The sequence below is a fragment of the Myotis daubentonii genome, chromosome X (genome assembly GCF_963259705.1).
Source record: "Myotis daubentonii chromosome X, mMyoDau2.1, whole genome shotgun sequence".
In the NCBI taxonomy this organism is placed as follows: Eukaryota; Metazoa; Chordata; class Mammalia; order Chiroptera; family Vespertilionidae; genus Myotis; species Myotis daubentonii.
This window is the reverse complement of record NC_081861.1, coordinates 132,308,902-132,330,344: the sequence shown is the minus strand read 5'-3', so window position 1 is coordinate 132,330,344 and position 21,443 is coordinate 132,308,902. Positions and strand designations below refer to the sequence as shown.

At 39.5% G+C, this 21,443-nt stretch overlaps 2 protein-coding genes across 21 annotated transcripts in view; both read left to right on the top strand.

Annotated features, from left to right (window-relative positions):
* The window catches only part of CA5B (carbonic anhydrase 5B), a 75,736-nt gene extending 61,393 nt beyond the window's left edge, over positions 1-14,343 (top strand). For 17 of the 18 annotated variants that reach the window (XM_059679550.1, XM_059679547.1, XM_059679555.1 and 14 more), the window contains 5 exons: positions 6,672-6,790; positions 7,785-7,880; positions 8,392-8,454; positions 9,417-9,572; positions 11,735-14,343. In XM_059679550.1, coding sequence (XP_059535533.1) covers positions 6,672-6,790; positions 7,785-7,880; positions 8,392-8,454; positions 9,417-9,572; positions 11,735-11,914 — 614 coding nt within the window. In that variant the 3' untranslated portion in view covers positions 11,915-14,343. The remainder of the gene's footprint in view (positions 1-6,671; positions 6,791-7,784; positions 7,881-8,391; positions 8,455-9,416; positions 9,573-11,734) is intronic. The other variant, XM_059679563.1, reaches the window with a different exon arrangement.
* A 2,690-nt stretch (positions 14,344-17,033) lies between these two features.
* Positions 17,034-21,443, top strand: part of ZRSR2 (zinc finger CCCH-type, RNA binding motif and serine/arginine rich 2) — a 38,708-nt gene continuing 34,298 nt past the window's right edge. The window contains exons 1-2 of one of the 3 annotated variants that reach the window (XM_059679353.1): positions 17,034-18,435; positions 18,829-18,908. In XM_059679353.1, the coding sequence (XP_059535336.1) occupies positions 18,128-18,435; positions 18,829-18,908 (388 nt within the window). In that variant the 5' untranslated portion in view covers positions 17,034-18,127. The remainder of the gene's footprint in view (positions 18,436-18,828; positions 18,909-21,443) is intronic. The other 2 variants (XM_059679351.1, XM_059679352.1) reach the window with 2 other exon arrangements.

Below are 21,443 nucleotides of genomic sequence, written 5' to 3'. Positions count from 1 at the left end.
ATGTGTGCATGAGGTTTTAGTCTTAACAACTAGCTAAAGCTAGTAATATATTAGAAAAATGGAAACTCGCATTCTGTTAATTTTGTTAGTTAAGCAGTGTTACCTAGTTTAAAATAAACACACTTTTATTTTTAATGTGTTTTTATTGATTTTTTTTAGAGAGAGAAAGGAGAAGGGAGAGGAAAGAGAGATAGAAACATCAATGAGAGAAACATCCATCAACTGCCTCCTGCATGCCCCCTACTAGGATTGAGCCCGTAACCTGGGCCTGTGCCCTGACTGGAAATTGAACCGGTGACCTCTTGGTTCATGGGTCAACACTCAACCACTAAGCCACACCGGCCAGGCAAGAAACACAATTTTAACAGATTTTAAAATTCACACATTATATTGCTTTTGAATATTTTTTTTCTCTTAGTCAGATATAAATGAATCTGACTGATTTCAAAGTTTACCTGAAACTTTAGAGTGTGATGATTTCTACACAGGTTTTTCTTTTCCTTTCCCAAGCCAAATTTGATGTTATCAAATAGTCCTAATTTCATTGAAATAATTATTATTTGAAATAGTGTGTCTTTTTAAAGAGAGGTTATCAACCTGTGCCAATTTTGCCACCTCTTTTTTCCCAGGACTGGGGACATTTGGCAATGCCTGTAGGCATTTGTCATCACAACTGGAGGGTAGTGGTGTGACTGACATCTAGTGGGTCGAGGCCAGGAATGCTGCTAAACATCCTACAATAGGCAGGACAACGTTCATGAAGAGTTATCCAGCTTCAAATATCAATAGAGCTGAGATAGAGAAATCCTGATTTAAAGGAAATTAATCTCCTCTTCCGAATATGAAGAAATGAGTCTGTGAAAGTTCATAAATGAAGTAAAAGTATGGGTGTTCACTCCTGTTTATCCTGACTCTAGGATTCTCAACCGTATCTTGGTTTTCCTTGCATTTTCCTAGTGATGCTCTGATACTTAGACATGGCCCTCTGACCAACTGCAAACAGACTGATCCTGCAATGGGGTTCATCTCTCCTTAAGGGCTAAGGTGTCTCTATGTTGTACCCCATTTTTTTCTTTCTCCTCCATGATATTACATGATCCCCAAACCCTAAACATCTTATTTACATTTCTCAAGCTAGAAACTACTCCTTTTCTCCAGATTCATCAGTGTCTTTCTTCTTATATTTTTTAAACCCTAGAGTATGCCCCCATCTCAACTGGAAAACTATATTTTATATAAGGATTCCAGAAATCCTTAAAACAGGAAGCTAAACCATCTTGCACTATGGTGGGCTCTACTTGTCTACCTTAGAGCTCTACCACTCCTCCTGCCAGAGCTAGAGTAATGGACAGACCCAATCCACAGAACACCAGCTCTCATGTTCACTCTGGATGCATAGCAATCCCCTCAATTAATTAGTATCAGCCCCAGCTGGTCCTTAGAAACCTTCTTTTCTTCTGACAGTTATTGGTGGGGTGCTCTCCATGTCCCCATCTGTCACTGGTGGAAGTGGGCTTCTTGGGATGCTGCAAGAATAAGAATTTCCGCGCCCTAACCAGTTTGGCTCAGTGGATACAGCGTCGGCCTGCGGACTGAAGGGTCCCAGGTTCGATTCCAGTCAAGGGCATGTACCTTGGCTGCGGGCACATCCCCAGTAGGGGGTGTGTGCAGGAGGCAGCTGACTGATGTTTCTCTCTCATTGATGTTTCTAATTCTCTATCCCTCTCCCTTCCTCTCTGTAAAAAATCAATAAAATATATTTTAAAAAAAGAACAAGAATTTCCTGAGGCTCCCATGGGAGGATGAGGTATTGTGGAAAGCTTTATTGATGAGGTAATATTAAGGGGCTTTCTTTTCAAGGTCCCACCTCCCTCTATCTTGCCATGGAAAAAGTCCCATTTTATCTTCAGCAGGGCTAAGATCAAAACCATTACTTAGAGTTTCTGCTCCATATTTGCACAGTTCAGTCCAGCATCTGGCTAGCTTAGTTTGTGTTCCCAGCTGTGGTCCAGTGTATGTGGAGACCATATGGCCATGGGCCATGCAGCTTCTAGGGCCACATGACTCCGGAGGCACATGGCCCATGTGGGTCATGGAGCAAATGAGAAACAGTAGTACAGTGGGAAACAGGAGTTCAAGTAGCAAGAGGAACAAGAGAGAATTCTGTGGGGAATTTTACCCTTCCAAGATTTTTCAGGCTTGTAGTGGATCCACCCCTAGCCTATTATATTTGTTCCCAGATTAGACTGACAGACAAGCACCTTCCCTACATCACCCTCACTTTACTTGCATGCACCCATCTTCCCCTTTGTTGGACCCCTTCTTCCAGTGATTTTCAGGAAATGGAATGGTGGTTCCCTGGGAAGAGTAAAATTGCAGCTTTCTGGTGAAGCTGCCCAGATGACCATGCTTATAATGTTTGCCCTTCCCTTTGCTCCTTTCCTATTATTACTATTAATAAACTAGCTAGTTACAATGGTAACATGAGGATTCTAAATAGTGATCAACCTTCTAATAACTTTGATAGTTTAGGGACTTGCCAATATTTTATTGCTTTATTGAGCTAAAAATCTTAGGAAGTTGTTTAATGGGTTTCCTAATCAAGTGAGTCAATCCCAAGATCGTTCAAGGCAAATAGTTTTTTTATTTTATTTTTAAAAATATGTTATTGTTGATTTCAGAGAGAGGAAGGGAGAGGGAGAGAGTTAGAAACATCAATGATGAGAGAGAATCATTGATCAGTTGCCTTCTGCATGCCCCCTACTGGGGATAGAGCCTGCAACCTGGGCATGTGCCCTGACTGGGAATCGAACCTTGACCTCCTGGTTCAGGGGCCAACGCTCAACCACTGAGCCACACTGGCTGGGCGTTTTGTTTTATTTTTCAGTCATGCTCTTCTCATTTGAACAACAGACCCAAGAATTTTCATCCACCTATTTGCAAGGGCAATCTTATATGAAAAAACACACACACACACACACACACATTTTCCTCATAATAGTTCCCTAGATACTTCCCAACACAGCAAGCTGAATTATTCCTTAATCTTACCTCCCCTAGGTGAGTCAGTTTCACACTCTTTTTACAAAATGCAAGAAAGTTTGTAAGGAGGTTGCTAATTTTCCACTTGTTTTGTCAGGAAGGACTAAAATAGGTAATTCCTTTTCATTGTGTTTTAATAATTATTTTCTTTCAGATATCATTAATCTTTCATAAGTACCTAACTCTATCTCTTTTTCCACATTTCAGTGACTACCTCCTATCTCCTGCTTATTCTGCACTGCTATTTCTCCATGCTGTTTCAAAATAATAACATTCAAAGAGGAAGAAAGAATGAATGATCATAAAAAATAAAGAAAATTAAAAGAAAGCAAAGACATCCTAGAAAGGAAGGAAGGCATGAAACAACTCTAATTCTAGAAAAGAAAGGATCTAATAAATACTAATGTCTATAAATTTCCCAGAAAATAACGTAGGAAATGCTGCTACAGTGTGCTTTACAAGGAAATGAGGATAAAGTGTGCAAGGGAACAAGCTGGGGAAGGTATGTGACAAAAACAAAATATACCAAACCTTATGGGATGCAGCAAGAGCAGTGCTTAGAGAGAAATTTATAAATGAAAATGCCTGTACTGGAAAAGAACTTTCTCAAATTAATAACCTAGTCTTCTACCTTAAGAAACTAGAAAGAGAAGAGCAAACTAAACCCAAATCAAACCAAAAGAAGGTCATAATAAAGAGCAGAAATCAGAAGTTGGTTTTTTTGGAAAGTTCAACAAAATTGACAAATGTTTGGCTAGTTAGACCAATGGGGAAAAATAAGAGAAGACTCAAATTACTAAACTCAGGAATGAAAGATGGGATATCACATCACGATTAGCCTTACAGAAATTAAAAGGATAAGAGAAGGGTTGTGAGCATCTCATGCCACTGCCCTCTGCTGAGTACTGTTTTGTTTGGCTCCCTTGAATAGAATGCAGTTATTGATTTTAATGAGTGCATATGAAGGATGCAAAATATTGTGGGAAAGGGCACTGAATTATATTTAGGCTGAGTCCTATAAATGATTCCTATAAATTATCACCTTCACTGAGATTATTCTCATCAGCAATATCAGGCATTATATTGTTCTCCTAAGGATGCTTCCTGACCCATTTGGCTTCACTTACTTTACACTTTTAGGAGCATCACCCGTGAATCTACTAAGAATGCTTATACAAACATTTTAAGTTCTTCCGTATTTTTAGTCCTATATCTACTTTTTATGGAAAACACAAAATAATAGTTTTTAGTAAATTTACAGAGCAGTGCAGCCATCATTACAATCCCCATTTAGAGCATTTCCATCACCCCAAAAAGTTTCATGCCCATTCCTGTATTTCATTTTATTTGTATGGGACTTGTGTGTTATCTTCCCCTTCACCATCCTTTTCTCTGTCGGCTCCCTCACCTCTACTTTGGGGAGGAAGGGGCAGGAAGAGATTAACCAAAGAACTTTTATGCATATATGTATAACCCATGGACACAGACAATAATATGGTAGTCCTTGGAGGGGCAGGGTAGAGAGGGTCAATGGGGGGGTGGTAAGGGGACATCTGTAATACTTTAAACAATAAAGATAAATTTTCTAAAAAGCAAAAGAAGGGAGTGAACATTACATAGGCGGTTTACCTGACACTATGCTAGGTGTTTTATATTTGTTATCTAATTTTTACATGTTTAATCTCTTCTCATCTTTAGAGCACAGAAAGAACAAAATATCAACAACCTCAAATAAGTATATAATTATTTGATATATCTTATGACTGCTCTGCTTTCTAATTCACTAACTTCTGTGTCCATTTTCTGTCCCATTTCTTGCCGACTGTACTTGCCCTTCTCATCCACGCACCTGCCCTGCCTGGCTTCACCATTTTCCTTGCTCTTGTTGAGGTCACCAGTGATGTTTCAACTAACAAATGCTTTCCAGTCTATTTTTTTAGTTCCTGTTTTCATTGAGGATCTCCTAAGTGTCAGGCACTGTGCCAGGTGCTCATAATAGAAAGAGGAAGAGGGGAAGGTTTTGCCTTTAAGGAGCTATAGTGTGGTGGGAAGACAGAACTGTGGGACCATCTAAAGGGGGCCACCATTTCTCCTGCCCAGCCTACTGTCACCCAGTGGAAGCATGTGCCCAACATGGTCAGGACGTCTCATTTTCAAGTTAAGTTGGAAGCGTGGATTTTTATGTGAAATAATCCAGATTTAAATGTTGGCAACGAATGTAAAAATGTCTTTAGTATTATGTGGGTGAATCCAAATACACCTGAAGACCTGTTCTGCCCTTCTCACTTGAAGCCACCCACTGGTGACATCTCCTCTCTGCCTTGCTCATTGTCTTTGGAGAAGACACACATCGTAAGTGTCCAGGAAATTTTGCTACTGTGTTTCTGGGGATAGGAGAGAAAAGCTTACAGTCTCATCTGCCCTGGTCACTAAACTTGGGACCAGAACTTCAATTGAATTAAACAGATTAGATTAATTATTTGCCAAAGTCATGCTCACAATATGGAGCTGGCATAGAAAAATAAGAATTTTGGGGAGTCGTTTTATTTTTATATCAGTACACTTTAGTACCATCCTCCTATTAATTTAGTGAATCATGTGGTATTATTCTCTGCACCCAAAGAAAAGTAGTCATTGGTGTCTTTGCTCATTTCTTACAAAACTTCTCATTTTTAAAGAGGAAGTTAGGTAAAATATTTTCAAAAGCCAGTACAATACATAGAAGACCATTGTATGACATGTCTAGTGTATTTGGTCCTTGGGATCACTATACTCAATCATTTGCGCATATAAAATTCAACAAATGATGCGATAAATGCTAAAGATCATTATGATAGATGAGATGGATGGTTTTCATGTTGTTGTATTCGTTTAACCATGAACAGATATCACCAAGGTCTGATTAGATGGAAGAAATGAGGAAATAAAATGCTTTAGCAAATTCAACAAAAGAAAAAAATTAGCACCACCCAAAACCTGAGGAAGGGTGAATTGAAAAACTCACATCCAAATATTTTGCCTGTACTGTAATGTATTGATTTCATGAGTTTCAGAAAACATTAGTCTAAACAAAAGGCATTTATTATCCACCACGGTGACCCCAGTGGTGAAGTGTATGGATGACACATTATTCATCTGTCCAAAGGGAGATGGGTGATAATTTTTAACTTGCAAATTTCCTATTCTATTTCAATGAAAGGGAAGGGTATCTACAAAAATTGAAAAGCCAAGTATCAGTGCATAAAACATAAATAGAATACCTTTTGTCCCCATATTTCAGCTTTATGAAATTGGGTTGGATATATATGCTAAGAGAAATATACATTTTACTGTACCCACAAAAAACCGGGCACAGTAGATGCAGAATATAAAAATAAGTCAAGAATTGACCTTTAACAGTTGTATATAGCTTGGAGTGTAGTTACGTCTCAGTGTCATTCAGAGTGCAGATCTCACCCTTAGACATGTATTAACTGCGTGGAAATTAAGTTTATAAACACTTGTATACAACACAGTGTCTTCCATTTAAGACAGTTCATATAGAAATTTCACCCACAGAGTTGGCCTTTCCCTCCATTTTCCACGGTGTGAAAAACTGACCCCTAAAATTGTTGGATGTGTCATTTCAGTGATCAAGGGAGGACCCCTGGAAGATAACTATCGATTGAAGCAGTTCCATTTTCACTGGGGGGCCATCGATGCCTGGGGCTCTGAGCATACTGTGGACAGCAAATGTTACCCGGCAGAGGTATGTTGAGAAGCTCGGGAACAGTGACAACTGCGGAGGAGTGGGGATAGTTCTGAGTTTCTAGTTTGAAGAAATTATCAGGAAGAATCAAGTGATTCCTATAAATCTAAATAGCTCTCTCAGGGGCATATTAGATAGATTATTCCCAATTATTACATGTAAAATGATAACTGCTCTCATCTCAAATAATATAGCTTAAGTCAACCTTAAGATTACAAAATGGACTTCTTTCAGAATTCTAAGCTAAGTTCAAATCATAGGCTAAAGTAAAAACCTAGGCAACAGTGCAGGACCACCACATCTAATTAATCCAAGTGAGAGATGGTGGGAACCGAAATGAAGAAATAGACATAAAGAGTGAGATTTAGCAAGCATTTCTAACCTGAGAGCAACAGCACTTGAGGCGGGGTCCTCTTTAGGAAAGGAGAGGAGAGGAAAGGAAGGTAAGCATGTCCTTGAGGGTCTTACTTGGGAGGCTGGATAATGAAACATTCATGAATGATGGATGAGGACTAATTTGTAGTGAAATATAGGGAACACATAAGCACATAGAATTTCTTCAAACAATTTCCCCCCTAATTTAGTTTTGTGTTAGCTTTAAAAGAAACATTTTAACTGGTTCTCACTCAAAGAAATGTGTCTTCAACTCCTATCTAATTCCGTAGGGAGAATCTATTTCTCTCAAGATAAGCATCTCTCCTTTATATGCAAATGGATTTGGGATATGAGTGTTTCATGCACATCAGGGTGAGAATGGAGAAATGTTGTTCCCTCACTGAAATGTTACTCACTCTGCTATATATATTTTCTTTTCCAAATGTCTTCCAAATTAATATCTGCTGCGGCATACATTTCTTCTTGTTCTTTATTTTGATTTCGTATGCTTTTCCCAGTGGCTTTATTATGGGTGAGGAAACATGTTAATGTCGAATAAGGCTATTTTTGATCGATCCTTTGTGGTCATGTGTCAAACCATCTTTTAATGGCATTTCAGCTGCACCTGGTGCATTGGAATTCAGTCAAATTTGAAAACTTTGAGGATGCAGCACTGGAAGAAAATGGTTTAGCTGTGATAGGAGTATTTTTAAAGGTAAGAAAAAGTTACTAACTTTAATTGATGTGTATTATTCTAGGATGAAAAGACAGAATATTGCATGACTAAGCTCTAAGAATATTGGGATAAAAATAAACAATGGTTAAAATACCAGATTATTATGAATATATTTTAAATGGTGTAAAAATGCACGGTCCAATAGAGTAGTCACAAGCCACATGTGGCAACTGAGCACTTGAAATGTGGTTACTTTGTGGAACGGTTTTTAATTTGAATGAATTTAAATTTCAGACCTTATAGTTAAATGGAGGGGCACCTTTCCCTGCAGGCATGCTGATCTTATCAGCAAACAGTTTGCTCTTTTGTTCTGTTCTAATTTAATTCAGTGATATTTATAATATTCTAAATTACCAGTTTAAGTATAGTTTAAGTAGTGTGGTTTGTTTTTATGTAATCACCAGGTGGTTAATTTTAATTCACATTCTGTTGTAATTTCAAAAGTGAGATGTCAATTGTTTTTAATATTTGCTCATTGCTTTTTCTTTAGCTAGGGAAAAATCATAAAGAGCTACAAAAATTGGTGGATACATTGCCATCAATTAAGCATAAGGTAATATTTTTTTCCAAAAGCACTTGCAATATATTGTATGTTTAAGTCTCAGAGTGGAAATACTAACAAAGCCCTTTGAATTGGGAAATGTAATTAACTTCAGTGTAATTCAGGTTATCTTTGAAAGTTTCCTAGACAACAATTTGGCTTTTGGTGCTTGTGTGTTGAGAGCACCCCTGGCCCTCAGGGTACAGCAGGGATTTCTTTGGTGGGCACTGGCCACTGGTTTTGCTGCCATGCCCTGAACATTCAAGGACTTGGGAACACAATGGGTCCCCTCCTCTGCTCCCGACACCTGCTCCCTCTCAGTCCTTGTGGATACACGTAGAGCAGCCTTCTTGACTCTAGCTACCCTCCCTCCGGCAGGAAGCAGAGAAAAGTTGGGCAGAAACTTACTTGGCTTGCCCACCTCTAAATAATAATTACGCATATCCTTCAGGACGGATACCTTTGTCCAGCCCCAAGATCAGTTGTTCAATATTCAGAATCCCAAAGGGGCTGCTCCCTGGAAGTCCATATGTTGCTCTTTCTCTTTCCTTCCCCATCTCCCCCTCTTTCCTTCCTTCTTCTTTCCCACTCCCTTTTGAGTCTAGGATCCTGGCTCCTCCTAATTTGCACTGCATTTTAGAAAGGAGGATGCTATTAGTCTCTTGAAAAAGGAAGCCTCCTTATTTGTGCACCAGCCACCACCTCATGCCCCCCAAGAATTCAGAGGAGACCACCTGCTGGAAACTCACTAGAATGGAGGGGGAAAATGGGTTCTGCTGTTCCCACTGAGGAGTGTCAGAAATACAGAGTTAATTGCAGGCATGGGCGTGCGTGATTCTGTCCAGAGGACCTAAAGAGCTCCTCTGGACACGGCTGGTCCCCAGACACTCCTAGAGTTGTTGCCTTGTCATCTGATTCCTGAGTGGTTGTCATCACCATGAAATGATAGTGTGGTGACCCTTTCTCTTGGCCAGGATACCATAGTGGAATTTGGGTCATTCGACCCTTCCTGCCTGATGCCCACCTGCCCGGACTACTGGACCTACTCAGGATCCCTGACTACCCCACCACTCTCCGAGTCCGTCACCTGGATCATTAAGAAGCAGCCTGTAGAGGTTGAACATGATCAGGTACATTCTTTCCACATTTCTGTATAAGGAAATTCTAGTTTTCCTCTTCAAAACAAGCCTGGGCTCAAACTTTGGGATCAGTTTTTAACTTATAATGCGTATACATTTTTCTTAAAATGTGCTAACTTCTTGTCTAATTTGGGTATGAATTAGGAAATGTGTCAAATTAACCAGAAAGAGAAGTTAAAACTTAGGAAACAGCCTGGCCAGTGTGGCTCATTAGTTGAGTGTCAACCTATGAACCCAGAGGTCACTGGTTCAATTCCCAATCAGGGCACATGCCCAGGTTGTAGGCTCAATCCCCAAAGGAGGGCATGCAGGAGGCAGCCAATTAATGATTCTCTCTCATCATTGTTGTTTCTCTCTCTCTCTCCCTCTCCCCTCCTCTATGAAATCAATAAAAATATATTAAAAGAAAGAAAAGAGAACATCTTAAACAAACAAATAAATAAAAGGGTAACTTCTGGGTCTTTAGAGCTTCTCTGTGTATGCACTTTAATAAAAATAATCAGCTCAAAATAATCCTTCTGCCAAAGGCATATTTTGGGGTCACAAATTCTGCTCCCCTTTATCTCCAAATGGGGAAAGCTTTTCTAACTATGTATCAAAACCAGAATTCGTAAAGAAAGCAACTAGTGAATTAGACTGTGTATTTTTTTTTAATTCTGTGTGACGAAATCCATTATAAACAAATTGCAAAATACAGATCTTGCCTGCCCATAAGCCTGAGCTTGGTTGCCTATACATTTAATCTGCTACTATCCTTCATATGTAAAAATTGACATGACACTGAAAAATAAGTAAATAAAATAAATAAACCATAGGGTCAGTGTCCTGTATGGAAGACTTTGGAAATAAAATTTCAACAGAAAAAAAAAAAGGATAGACCTGTCATCTATAATCCTAGTCACCTACAATCTAACCACTCAGTGTTAATCATTGTTTGGGTAAATCCTTCTGGTTTATCTGTATAAATATATGTAGTTTTTTAAACAAAATGGAATCATTCTGTATGAACCATTTTGCTGCTCTTTTCACTCATTGATGTGTGGAATACTTTGTAGATAATAAACATTATCTTCGCTATTATTTTTAATGGCTATGTACCAATCCATTTTATAGATCTAATGGTGTTTGGGCTATTCCTAATCTTTGCAATTTGTAAAAAAAAAACAAAAAACAAACAAACCCAAACCCAGAGTTGCTTAGACACATTCCTATTTAATGAGGGTATAATGATGTAATTTGTAAGTAGGGTAATTTTTTGGTGCTTGCCTCTGGTCCCAATCCCGCCTCTGTAGCTCTACTGTGCCTCAGGTTGTCCTTCAAGCTGTATTGCACCTGACTGAGTAATGAGAAAGGTTGTGAATAGGTTTTCCAGCTGGCTTGAAGTTGAGTGTCCACCCATAGTTGCCCAGAAAGGCAAGGTGCTACTGATTATTGCTATTGCCACATTAATGAGCCCTTGATTTGGGGTTGCTCCTTTTGTACTGAGCTGCTGTGTCTAATACATCAGCCACTAGCCCGATGTGGCCATTTAAATTTAAATATAAATACATTAAAATAAAGATTAAATTAAAACATCACTTCCTTGGTCACACTGGCCACCGTTCAAGCGCTCAGAAGCTATCTATGGTTTGTGTCTACCCTAATGAACTGCAGAGGACCTTGCCATAGTTTAAGAAAGTTCTTTTGGACAGTGTCAGCAAGATGCATCCCAGTGTCCAGGTGCGGTAAGCAATCAAGGATACATTGTGTTAACAATTCAGTTAAAATTTGAAAAGAAAAAAAAAAAACACCAAAAAAACACCCCACAAAAACATTTTTGGTACTGTTACTTTATGTACCAGGCCTTTCCTTTTTCATTCAGTGAGCTGCTGTTTTAACTATTTCAAGACGGGGTTCCTGGAATCAAAGATGAAGTAACTTGTTCTTGGCAAATGGTCAATATGTGGGGGACAGGGCCTTTGACCCGTAGTCCTTGGGTTCCAAGTGCCCGGCTGGTTTCCTCCCTGTCCAATGCTGAAGGCATTCCTACCCAGAATAAGTTCTGCTGTGTCCAATTTTAGAGAAATGTTTCAGAGTCGTAAAAATGAAAGTAATTTATTAATGCAATTTATTTATCCATTGCAATTATTTATGCTTCCTGTTTCTATTTCTAGCTTGAGCAATTTCGGACCCTGCTTTTCACTTCCGAGGGGGAGCAAGAAAAAAGAATGGTGGACAACTTCCGCCCCCTGCAGCCCCTCATGAATCGCACTGTCCGCTCATCCTTCCGTCATGATTATATCCTCAATATACAAGCAAAATCCAAGCCGTCGACCAGCCAAGCTAGCCCCTAAGACGCCCATATGTAGGTGGTGTTTTGCTTTAATACATAATAGGTTTTTAAAAACTGTTAACTAAGACTATTCTAAACACCTAATACTAACTATAGAGGTGCATTTCTTGGTATGGTAGTGCTCCTTCAGTCTTTTATTGATAATGATGTTAACACTGAAGTAGCAACAAGAAACACAAGTTTCTCTTAAAGCAACCTGTTGGTTTTTATAATGTCTTTTAATGTCTGACATTTTTTGAGCTGTGTTTTTATATTATCAGTTAGTGGTTATATAGAGTTGGAAGTAGGGATGACAATCAAAATATTTAACCACTGGTAAGGCACAAACTGGTACTTTCTGGCTGAACATTGGTCATGATTTTAGGTACATTTTATTTTAAAACATGGATGAATTTTCTTTTATAAGGCCTTCTCAGTGAGCATATTTGCTCTGATCTTTAGTTATCTTACTAGTAGATGATATGTTTGCTTACTTACTATCAACTTATGATACAGAAAAAAATATTATGTAATCCTAGGAAAACAAAGATTTACTGATACCTGAAAATATTTTTGCATTTCTGAAGATCAGATATTTTACTTAAAGGCCTGATCATATAAAAAGCATATGCAGTGTAGAAAATTTTAAAGAAAATGCTTGAAGTGCCTGGAACTTACAATTCTTTCATGACATAGTTATGGAAGTATTTTTCAAATGATTAGTAATATATAGCTTATAATATTATTTTGCATTATTTGTACACTGTTTCATAGACAAAACAGTCTTAGCTTCCCTTTAAAGCTGTCTGAACTTTATTTCCTTAGTTGATGTTCTGGGCAAGACAGGTGATCAAAATAAGTCTCCCAGTTTATACAGTGGCTTAGAAAACTTTTGCTACAGTAAGAAGGGGAGAAACTTGTCAGAATGGCTGAAATCTAGGTAATTCTACATATTCCATGGAATCCGTGCCACTGTTGCCCCTGCTTGTAAATATCTTGGAATGTTTCTAATGGCCAATAAGCCTGTGTTCAGACTCAATATTGCATTAATTAGTAGTATTTCTTTCATGAATATGTTAATCTGGTCTGCAAGATAGAGTTGGATAAATATACTTAACACTACTGGACCATACACTGAAAAAAGTTAAGATGATAAGTTTTATGCTATGTGTATTATTAATTAAAAATAAATAATTCGGTAGGAAGAAAAGATAGAATTGAAGTTGTATATGTAAACTTCGGGGGATATATCTGCCCTAAAGAAGGTTGGAAGGGGGAGTGAAGGCATTTGCTTCTAGGGTGCATGCCTTTTCTGGGAAAGGGAAGCAAGTATACCTTGGGAAATGAATATAATTCTTAAAAAGATAAATGGGGGGGGGGAGTTTACCTCAATTGATCTGTTTCAAACCATAGTTGTCTTTGAAAGGGTAAACACATAAGATATACATTATTCCTCTCACACAAGCTTCCCTCCTAGGCCTCTTGCAAACTCTCAATGCAAAATTCTATTGCTATGAGTGTTCCAAATTGGAGCCAGAAGCAATGTACAGAACACCCGCTTCTTACCCTTATATCTTAGAGATACAAAGGGTGTACAGTTGACCCTTGAACTGCATTTGAAATGCGTGGGTCCACTTACACGAAATTTTTTTTCAATAAATATGCACAGTACTGGAAATATTTTCTCTTCCTTATGATTTCCTTAACATTTTCTTTTCTCTCGCTTACTGTATTGTAAGAATGCAGTACATAATATACAAAATATGTATTAATCAATGGTTTATTATCAGCTAGGCTTCTAGTCAACAGTAGGCTATTAGTAGTTAAGTTTTGGGGGAGTCAAAAGTTATACACAGATTTTTGACCGTTCAAGGATGTCAGTGCTCCAAGCCCTGCATTGTTGAAGGGTTAACTGTACAGGGTGGGGCAAGAGTAGATTTATAGTTGTTTGTATGGAAAATAATACAATAATTAATAAATTAAAATACAAGAATAAACTCAGTGTTTTGCATACTCTCAACTGTAAACCTACTTTTGCCACGCCCTGTATGTCTAGGGTGTTTCTCAGTTTATAACTTCTGATTTACTTACACCTCATTTCTGGTGTAATTTATAACAGAACCCTCTTCACTCTTAGCCATGTCCTGTATGTATGTTTGCATAATACATTTTTGGTCACCTTCCCTGCGGAGGTTATGGAAACTGCCTTGGGGTGTGGTTTCATGCATGCCTTAGTTATCTGCCCCCAAAAGGGATGATAGAGATTCCCTGGCTACTGAGACAGCAGGAAACATTTTATGTCTTCATGTCTCCAAAAGTGTTTTACTGCTACCTTCCTAGACCTGAAGGGGATAAGATCTGTCAAAGGGCTTGAGAAAGAATTTTGTATTTAAATTGCTGCTCATCTTCATTAAGTAATGCTAGGTTAATAAAACCATCTTTATAATATTAGTATTTGTTGAACGAGCTTTTCTTCCTATTAGTTGTTTTGAGTATGGAACATGTGTGTAAAATTTGCGAGATATCCTAACATGTAGATCAGAAAGTGAATGGAAAACTCATAAGGATTTTACTAGAGAAGCCAGAATGGAAAGAACTACCTGCTCCCCCTCAGCTCACCTCTTTTTATGAAACCAGGGCATGATCTGCTGACATCACCAATAGGGCAAGCTGCCAGCCCCTTTCTCCTTTCCCAGTGCTACATGGGTTAGCAGTGGTCGGCAAACTGCGGCTCGCGAGCCACATGAGGCTCTTTGGCCCCTTGAGTGTGGCTCTTCCACAAAAGACTGACTTCTGCGCATGGGCCATGAAGTTTCAATCACACGGTACATGCGCCCCGCACGTGGTATTTTGTGGAAGAGCCACACTCAAGGGCCCAAAGAGCCGCATGTGGCTCTCGAGCCGCAGTTTGCCTACCACTGGACTGTTAGGGTAATGTTGGCTATTCTAAAACCAGGCATCCACCTCAAAAAAGTTTAGGAAGATGTGTTTCTGGGGGACATGATATTAGCAAAAATACAGTATTGAAATTGCTTTAGGTATTTTTCTTTGTCACTAGAAGAAACACATTATTTACTTGATATTTATTTAACTTAATGTTGTATTTTTAATTCAACTTGGTTAGTTAAGTTGTTTCATATAAAATGTTATTGATCAAAGTGGGTAGTTCATTTAAGTGAATAAGCTCTAATTTTACCATATAATTAGTACATATAAACAATACCGGCTACTTTACAGATAAATAGTAATGCATTCTTGTGTTTATGGACTGAGTGTTTATGCCCCCGCCCCCCCATCCAAGATTCATATGTTGAAATCCTAACCCTCAAAGTGATGGTATTAAGAAGTAGAGCCTTTGGGAGGTGATTATATCTTGAGGGTGGAATCCTCATGATGAGGTTAGTGCCCTTATAAAGGAGTCCCCAGAAAACTTTCTCACTCCTTCCACCATGTGAGGACACATGGAGAATATGGCCATCTATGAATCAATAAGGAGGTACTTAGCAGACACCAAATTTATTGGCACCTTGATCTTATCCTCCCAGCCTCTAGACTGTAAGAAATAAATTGTGGTGATTTATCAGCCATCCAGTCTCTGGTACAGTGGGGCCTTGAGTTACGAGTGTCCTGACTAACAAGTTTTTCCGAGATACGAGCCGTCTCTCCACCGATTTTTTGCTTTGAGTTGACAGAGTAATTTGAGTTAACAAGCTCCTTAACGAGCTCCGTCACGGAACAAATTAAACTCGTAAGTTAAGGCCCCACTGTATATTGTTACAGCAGCCAGAACTGACTAAGACATTGTCAGTATATGTACATTTTTATTACTGTTTTTTTTTTAATTCAACCAGTCTTCAGAAATGGTACTTTTGTTTGGGTTCTAGGTAGGGAGATCAATTCTGCCACCATTCATTCTCAAATCACCTGAAGTTGTGTTGCTTTGACCTTATCACTAGACAAGGCTCAAATAACAACTATCATTGTATAGTTCTCTCCTCCAAAGAAAACTTTTAATCAGTTTTTACAAATCAGCATTTTTCATATTAATATGCATTCATAAGTAGTATATCTTGCCATTTTAAATTATAACTGTAATCTGGAATATATATATATATATGTATATATATATATATATATTCTCCATATCCATCCATCCCTCAGCATAGCAGTGAGGGTTGCAGAGACTTGAGACCCTGTTGTATGTCCTTGAACAAATTTAATACTGAAACAGTAGGTAAAGAATGAAATTTTCTGCCCAGCCAGTATTGCTCAGTGGTTGAGCATCAACCCATGAACCAAGAAGTCCCCAGCTCAATTCCCGGTTAGTCAGGGAACATACCCAGGTTTCAGGCTCAATCTCCAGTTGGGAGTGTGTAGGAGTCAGTAGTCTCATTGATGTTTCTAAAAAAATGAAATTTTCTTTCCTGAGGGTTTCTGCATTGACCATTGAGTGAATCCTAATACCATTGTCCTACTAGAGCAAGAAAAAAAAACTAATTGAAAAAGTCCAAATTTGACATTCAGAGTAGACATTTTTTAAAAATCATTTTATGCTTACAGTAAATAAAAAATATACTTATGGGCTATCCTTTGGTCTCTTTATATTAACTAAGACATTTAATAATAGCATTATCTACTACATGATTTATATAAGTAAAATATTTTTTAGATAATCAGCTATTTTCTACTGACAACATAAAATAAAAATTTAGGCATTTTCCCATAGAAGAGGCATAAACTGAAATATACTTACTTGAGAATAAGTAGATATATTTTACTCACCTAGGAAAATAGGAAATGTATGTTATATTGCAGAGTAAAGATAACCTTGTTTTATTTATTGGAATATCAAAGCAGAATGTATCTTTGCATTAAATGTTTACATACCTTATTTTTATCTTATGATTTATCCATTTAAATCAGTGGTTCTCAACCTTCCTAATGCTGCGACCCTTTAATACAGCTCCTCATGTTGTGGTGACCGCCAACCATAAAATTTTCATTGCTACTTCATAACTGTAATTTTGCTACTCTTATGAATTGTAATGTAAATATCTGATATGCAGGTTGTATTTTCATGGTTACAAATTGAACATCATTAAAGCATAGTGATTAATCAAAAAAACAATATGTAATTATATATGTGTTTTCCGATGGTCTTAGGTGACCCCTGTGAAAGGGTCGTTCGACCCCCAAAGGGGTCGCGACCCATAGGTTGAGAACCGCTGATTTAAATGATGGTAACTATAATTTGGAAATGACTTTTAAAATTAGGAGTATCTTCCTAGAAGACATTCCTTCTTGTTATTATGTGAAAGTCTAGTGCAATTTAGAAGAAATGTTACAGCAACCCGAACACTGATGCTTTCAGTATGGCAGTAATTCTCAGCATAATTCCTGGTCACAGGAAATAGAAAAATGGTGATTTGCATAGGTACATTCTGCATCACTCAGGGCAGTCTCTAGTTTCAGAATATAACTGCCAAGTCTCTACCTTCAAGGAGTTAAAGATTCAGTGCAAGAAGCAGACTTGTGAAAGCAACAAAGTGCAATATGTTGTGATAGGTGTTATGAAAGGAGAAATATCTATGCTTGGAGCGCAGGCAGGGCAAATACCTAACCCACTTTTGAGGGTGTGGAGAAGTTTTCGCACTGGTGATGATATGGCAGCTATTGCCAGGCACCATGCCAATACGTAGCATACGTTTGAAAACTATTGTTACTATCTCGATTTTTACAGATAAACTGAGGACTAGACATTAAGGAATTTACTCAAGATCAGAGAGCCAAGGCTTGAGTTTCCTAGTCCATCCAACTCCAAAGCCTGTAATTACTGATGCACTGAACCGGACAAGATCAACTTGGAGGTGTTGATCTTGTCTCTGTAAGAGGGAGTAGGACAGGCTTTATGTAGAGTTTGTGCTTTCGTTGAATGATTCCAAGGAGGAACTAGGGGAAGACGGGACAGTTTAGTAATTGGGTAGCTCAGTAATTTTGACTTGGAGGCGAGAGGTACAAAGCTAGGCCAGGGAGTTAAGTTCACCTCTGCAGCCCGCAGATGTGAATGGAAAGGGGTGAGTCTGGAGCTTGGTCTGAGGCGCTGATTGGTGGAGTCGCGGCAGGAGGCGCAGCCTGGGAAGTCGGACTGGGAAGCAAGGCGAGCTGGGGGGGGGGGGGATGAGGAGAAAAGAGGAAGAAGTGTTACTTTAACCTCGTGGCCACAAGCCATTCCACTATGGTGTCGAGAGCGGTAGGAGGGAAGAGATACTTGCAGGCCGGCATAGCGATTCTCGAGAAGGAGACATTTATTTGTGCAGGGTTTCGGAAGACGAGCCAGCGACGGCCACCTCCCGCTTTCTATGTTGGGTGCGTCTGGGCGGAGGCACGCCCCGCGCTCCGGAGAGACCGCAGGGCACGTGGTTCGTCCGCAGCTGCGCAGCTGCGCGCTCCCCGGAGCCCGCCTTTCCCGGCAGGCTCTTGTGGGCGTGGCGGCGCCGGCAACATGGCGGCGCCCCGGGCAGTGATGCTTCCGGACAAACTAAGGTAAGTTGGGCTGAGGGAGATGAGCTGCTTAGAAGAGGGGACGGAGCGGGCCGAGCCGGGCATGGAGGGTGTGCAAGCTGGAAGGAAAGGGGAGGTAGCCGGCGGCCGCGGCGGCTCGAGCCCTCCCGGGGCGCTCTCCTGTCCCGGACGCCGGTGGGCTCTCGGTGGGCTCCGGGAGGTGAGCAGGTGGCGGGATGAGAACACCTGCCGTCTGGGCGGGAAAGGGCGAGGGATGGCAAATGCATGTTCTGTAAATAAAACCCGGGAGGCAAGCTTTCACTCCCGAGCGGCTGAGGGATTTCCTGTCACTGGGCGCCGAGGAGAGCGGAGCCCAGGCAGGCAGCGCCTCAGGTGCGGCCACTGACGCCGAGTGTGCTCGTCTGCTTTTCGCAGCCACAAAAAGTACAGGGCCGCCCTGAAGAAGGAGAAACGGAAGAAACGCCGTCAGGAACTCGCTCGCTTGAGAGACTCAGGTAACTGGCCTCTTACTCCGTTTTCTGTGTGTGAATGAAATTGCTCTCCCGCTGCCCTCTTAACTTGCCCCTGCCAGAAGGATGCTGAGAATTGTATCTGATAGGAATTGCTGAGGCTCCTGCTTCCCAAGTCAAGTTATGTTAGACCTTGTTACCGTACTGCAGAGGAGGAAAAGGTCTTGGTGAATCATCACCCACTGATTGTGTGTAGGTACTTAGGAACTATCTAATATTACAGGGGCACACATCATGAATTACAGCAGCTAGCACAGCCCTTGCACGTATTAAGTATTCGGTGAATGTTTTTCTTTGCAAAACCAGCAGGAGTTGAGGATTTTAGACATTTTGCAAGTTTCTCTCAAACTTTAGTAATATAAGAGACCCTTTGTTGACTCAAGTTGTTATTGATACGTTATTGAAATATATAAGCATAAAACTAGTTACCAAACTCTTACTTGACTATAAGTAATATATATACAAAACCAAGTGAAATTACACATCCAGTAAAAATCACATCTATATCAATGTGATGTTACAGATGATGGGAGACAGATACAACATGAATATGGCACTGATTGGAATTTGAAATGCTATTACTAATACTATTGCCCTGTGGTTATTTTTCTGTTAAAATACTGTGGAACATTCATCTGTACTGGCCATGGTATCATTTGTCCTTCACATGGCGGAATCTAACATTTATATATTAAACCTGTCTCCTAACTAAGTTATAAAATTATATAGTAGTTACAAATGTAGATGGAAGCACTGAAATCATACTGGACTACTGAGCTATAATGGTTGCTGTACAGATTATCCAGAATATGCTTATTAAGTTATCCTGACAATTCTTGAAGTTCACAGACCCTGGCCTTAAGTAACTAGGATTCTTGGGCCTTGAGAAACAAAGCCATAGAAGTTTTATTTACCACTGGAGTTGCCTAGTAATTATTTAGAGCAAACATGTTAAACTCAAAGGCTAACACAGGCCAAATAAATAAGGTTTAAGTTTATGTGGGCTGCAAAAAAACCAAAAGCTTCCATTTTCATAGAAACGTAGGTTTATTTCAATAGAGACATGCTGAATACAAAGGGTTGCAATAAATGCGTAATCGTTAACATAAAATAATAGAACATTTTAATAAAAATTAATATCTTTTTCTTGAACATTACTTTACCAGACACTGAATTACTGCACAAATTAATAAGCGTAACACAAATAAACCTATTTTTCTTGTTCTTGGAAAGAGCAGTATTTCCTGTTGCGCACACCAAAAAAGTCAGTCCAAGACTAATGACATGGCCATTGGCTGCTAAAATATTCGCTGCTGGTATCAGTGGAGAGAAATGGTATGCCTGCACGTAAGGGGAATAAATGCAACATGATTAGTAATCAGTCATTAGCGAATGTTGTAGTTCATTATTAATAATTATGTGTAACAGAATATTGTAAAAATTAAGTTATGGAATTTTTATTAAAACACTAGAGGCCCAGTGCACAAAATTCGTGCACTTGGGGGTTCCCTCAGCCCAGTTTGTGCCCTCTCGCAGTCTGGGAGTCCTTGGGGGATATATGTCAGTCTCTGTCAGTCAGACATCCTTAGCGCTGTCGTGGAGGGGGGAGAGGCTCCTGCCACCTCCACTGCGCTCACCAGCCATGAGCTCAGCTCAGGGCTTCTGGCTGAGCAGTGCTCCCCCTGTGGTAGCACACTGACAACCAGGGGGCAGCTCCTGCATTGAGCGTCTGCCCCTTGGTGGTCAGTGCGCATCATAGTGACCGGTCATTCCGCCATTTGGTTAATTTGCATATTAGCCTTTTATTATATAGGATTTCTTACATGCCATTATATTGGCTGGGCCACAGACATATTCATCGTGGGCCGCATGTGGCCTAGGGGCTGCGAATTTGACATGCTTGATTTAGAGGCAATGCTTGGAATATTTAGAATGGAAAAAGTGTGTTTAACTGCAACCTTTGTTAGCACCTCCTTTTTTATTCATTTAAAACTGGTCCACTAGAGGCAGGATAAAGTATCAGGGATAAAAGGAAAAACAGAGTGAGTTCAAGTTATTGATGCTGTTAGTGATCTCCCCACCCCCTTAAAGTTCTCAGCTACCTTTATTAGCCTGTTTTCTTCTAACACTTTTTTTTAAACCTCTTAACTTTTTTTCTTTCCATTTTAAATCCTATTGCTGTTGTTTGTATTGCATTGGATTTTTTTTAATCCCCTTTGACTTTGCAAAGTGCATTGGGAGTGAGCCTTTGTGGAGAGGCGGTTCATTATAGCACACATTAGATGGGTAAACAGTGCCCAGAAGATTAGATTATAGAGGTATTCTAAAAAATTGCTATAAGAGTGAGTTGACAAATGATTGGTAGAAATTTCTGGAATGTCGGCCTCTCAATTACATGTAGTCTCTTTAGCACCAGCTTCTACTTAAAATAACCTGGAATAAGCTGCCTTGTCAGCAAGTTGTAAAACTGGCATGATTCCATACATAATTGCATGTATAATACAGTTAGATATATTGTAT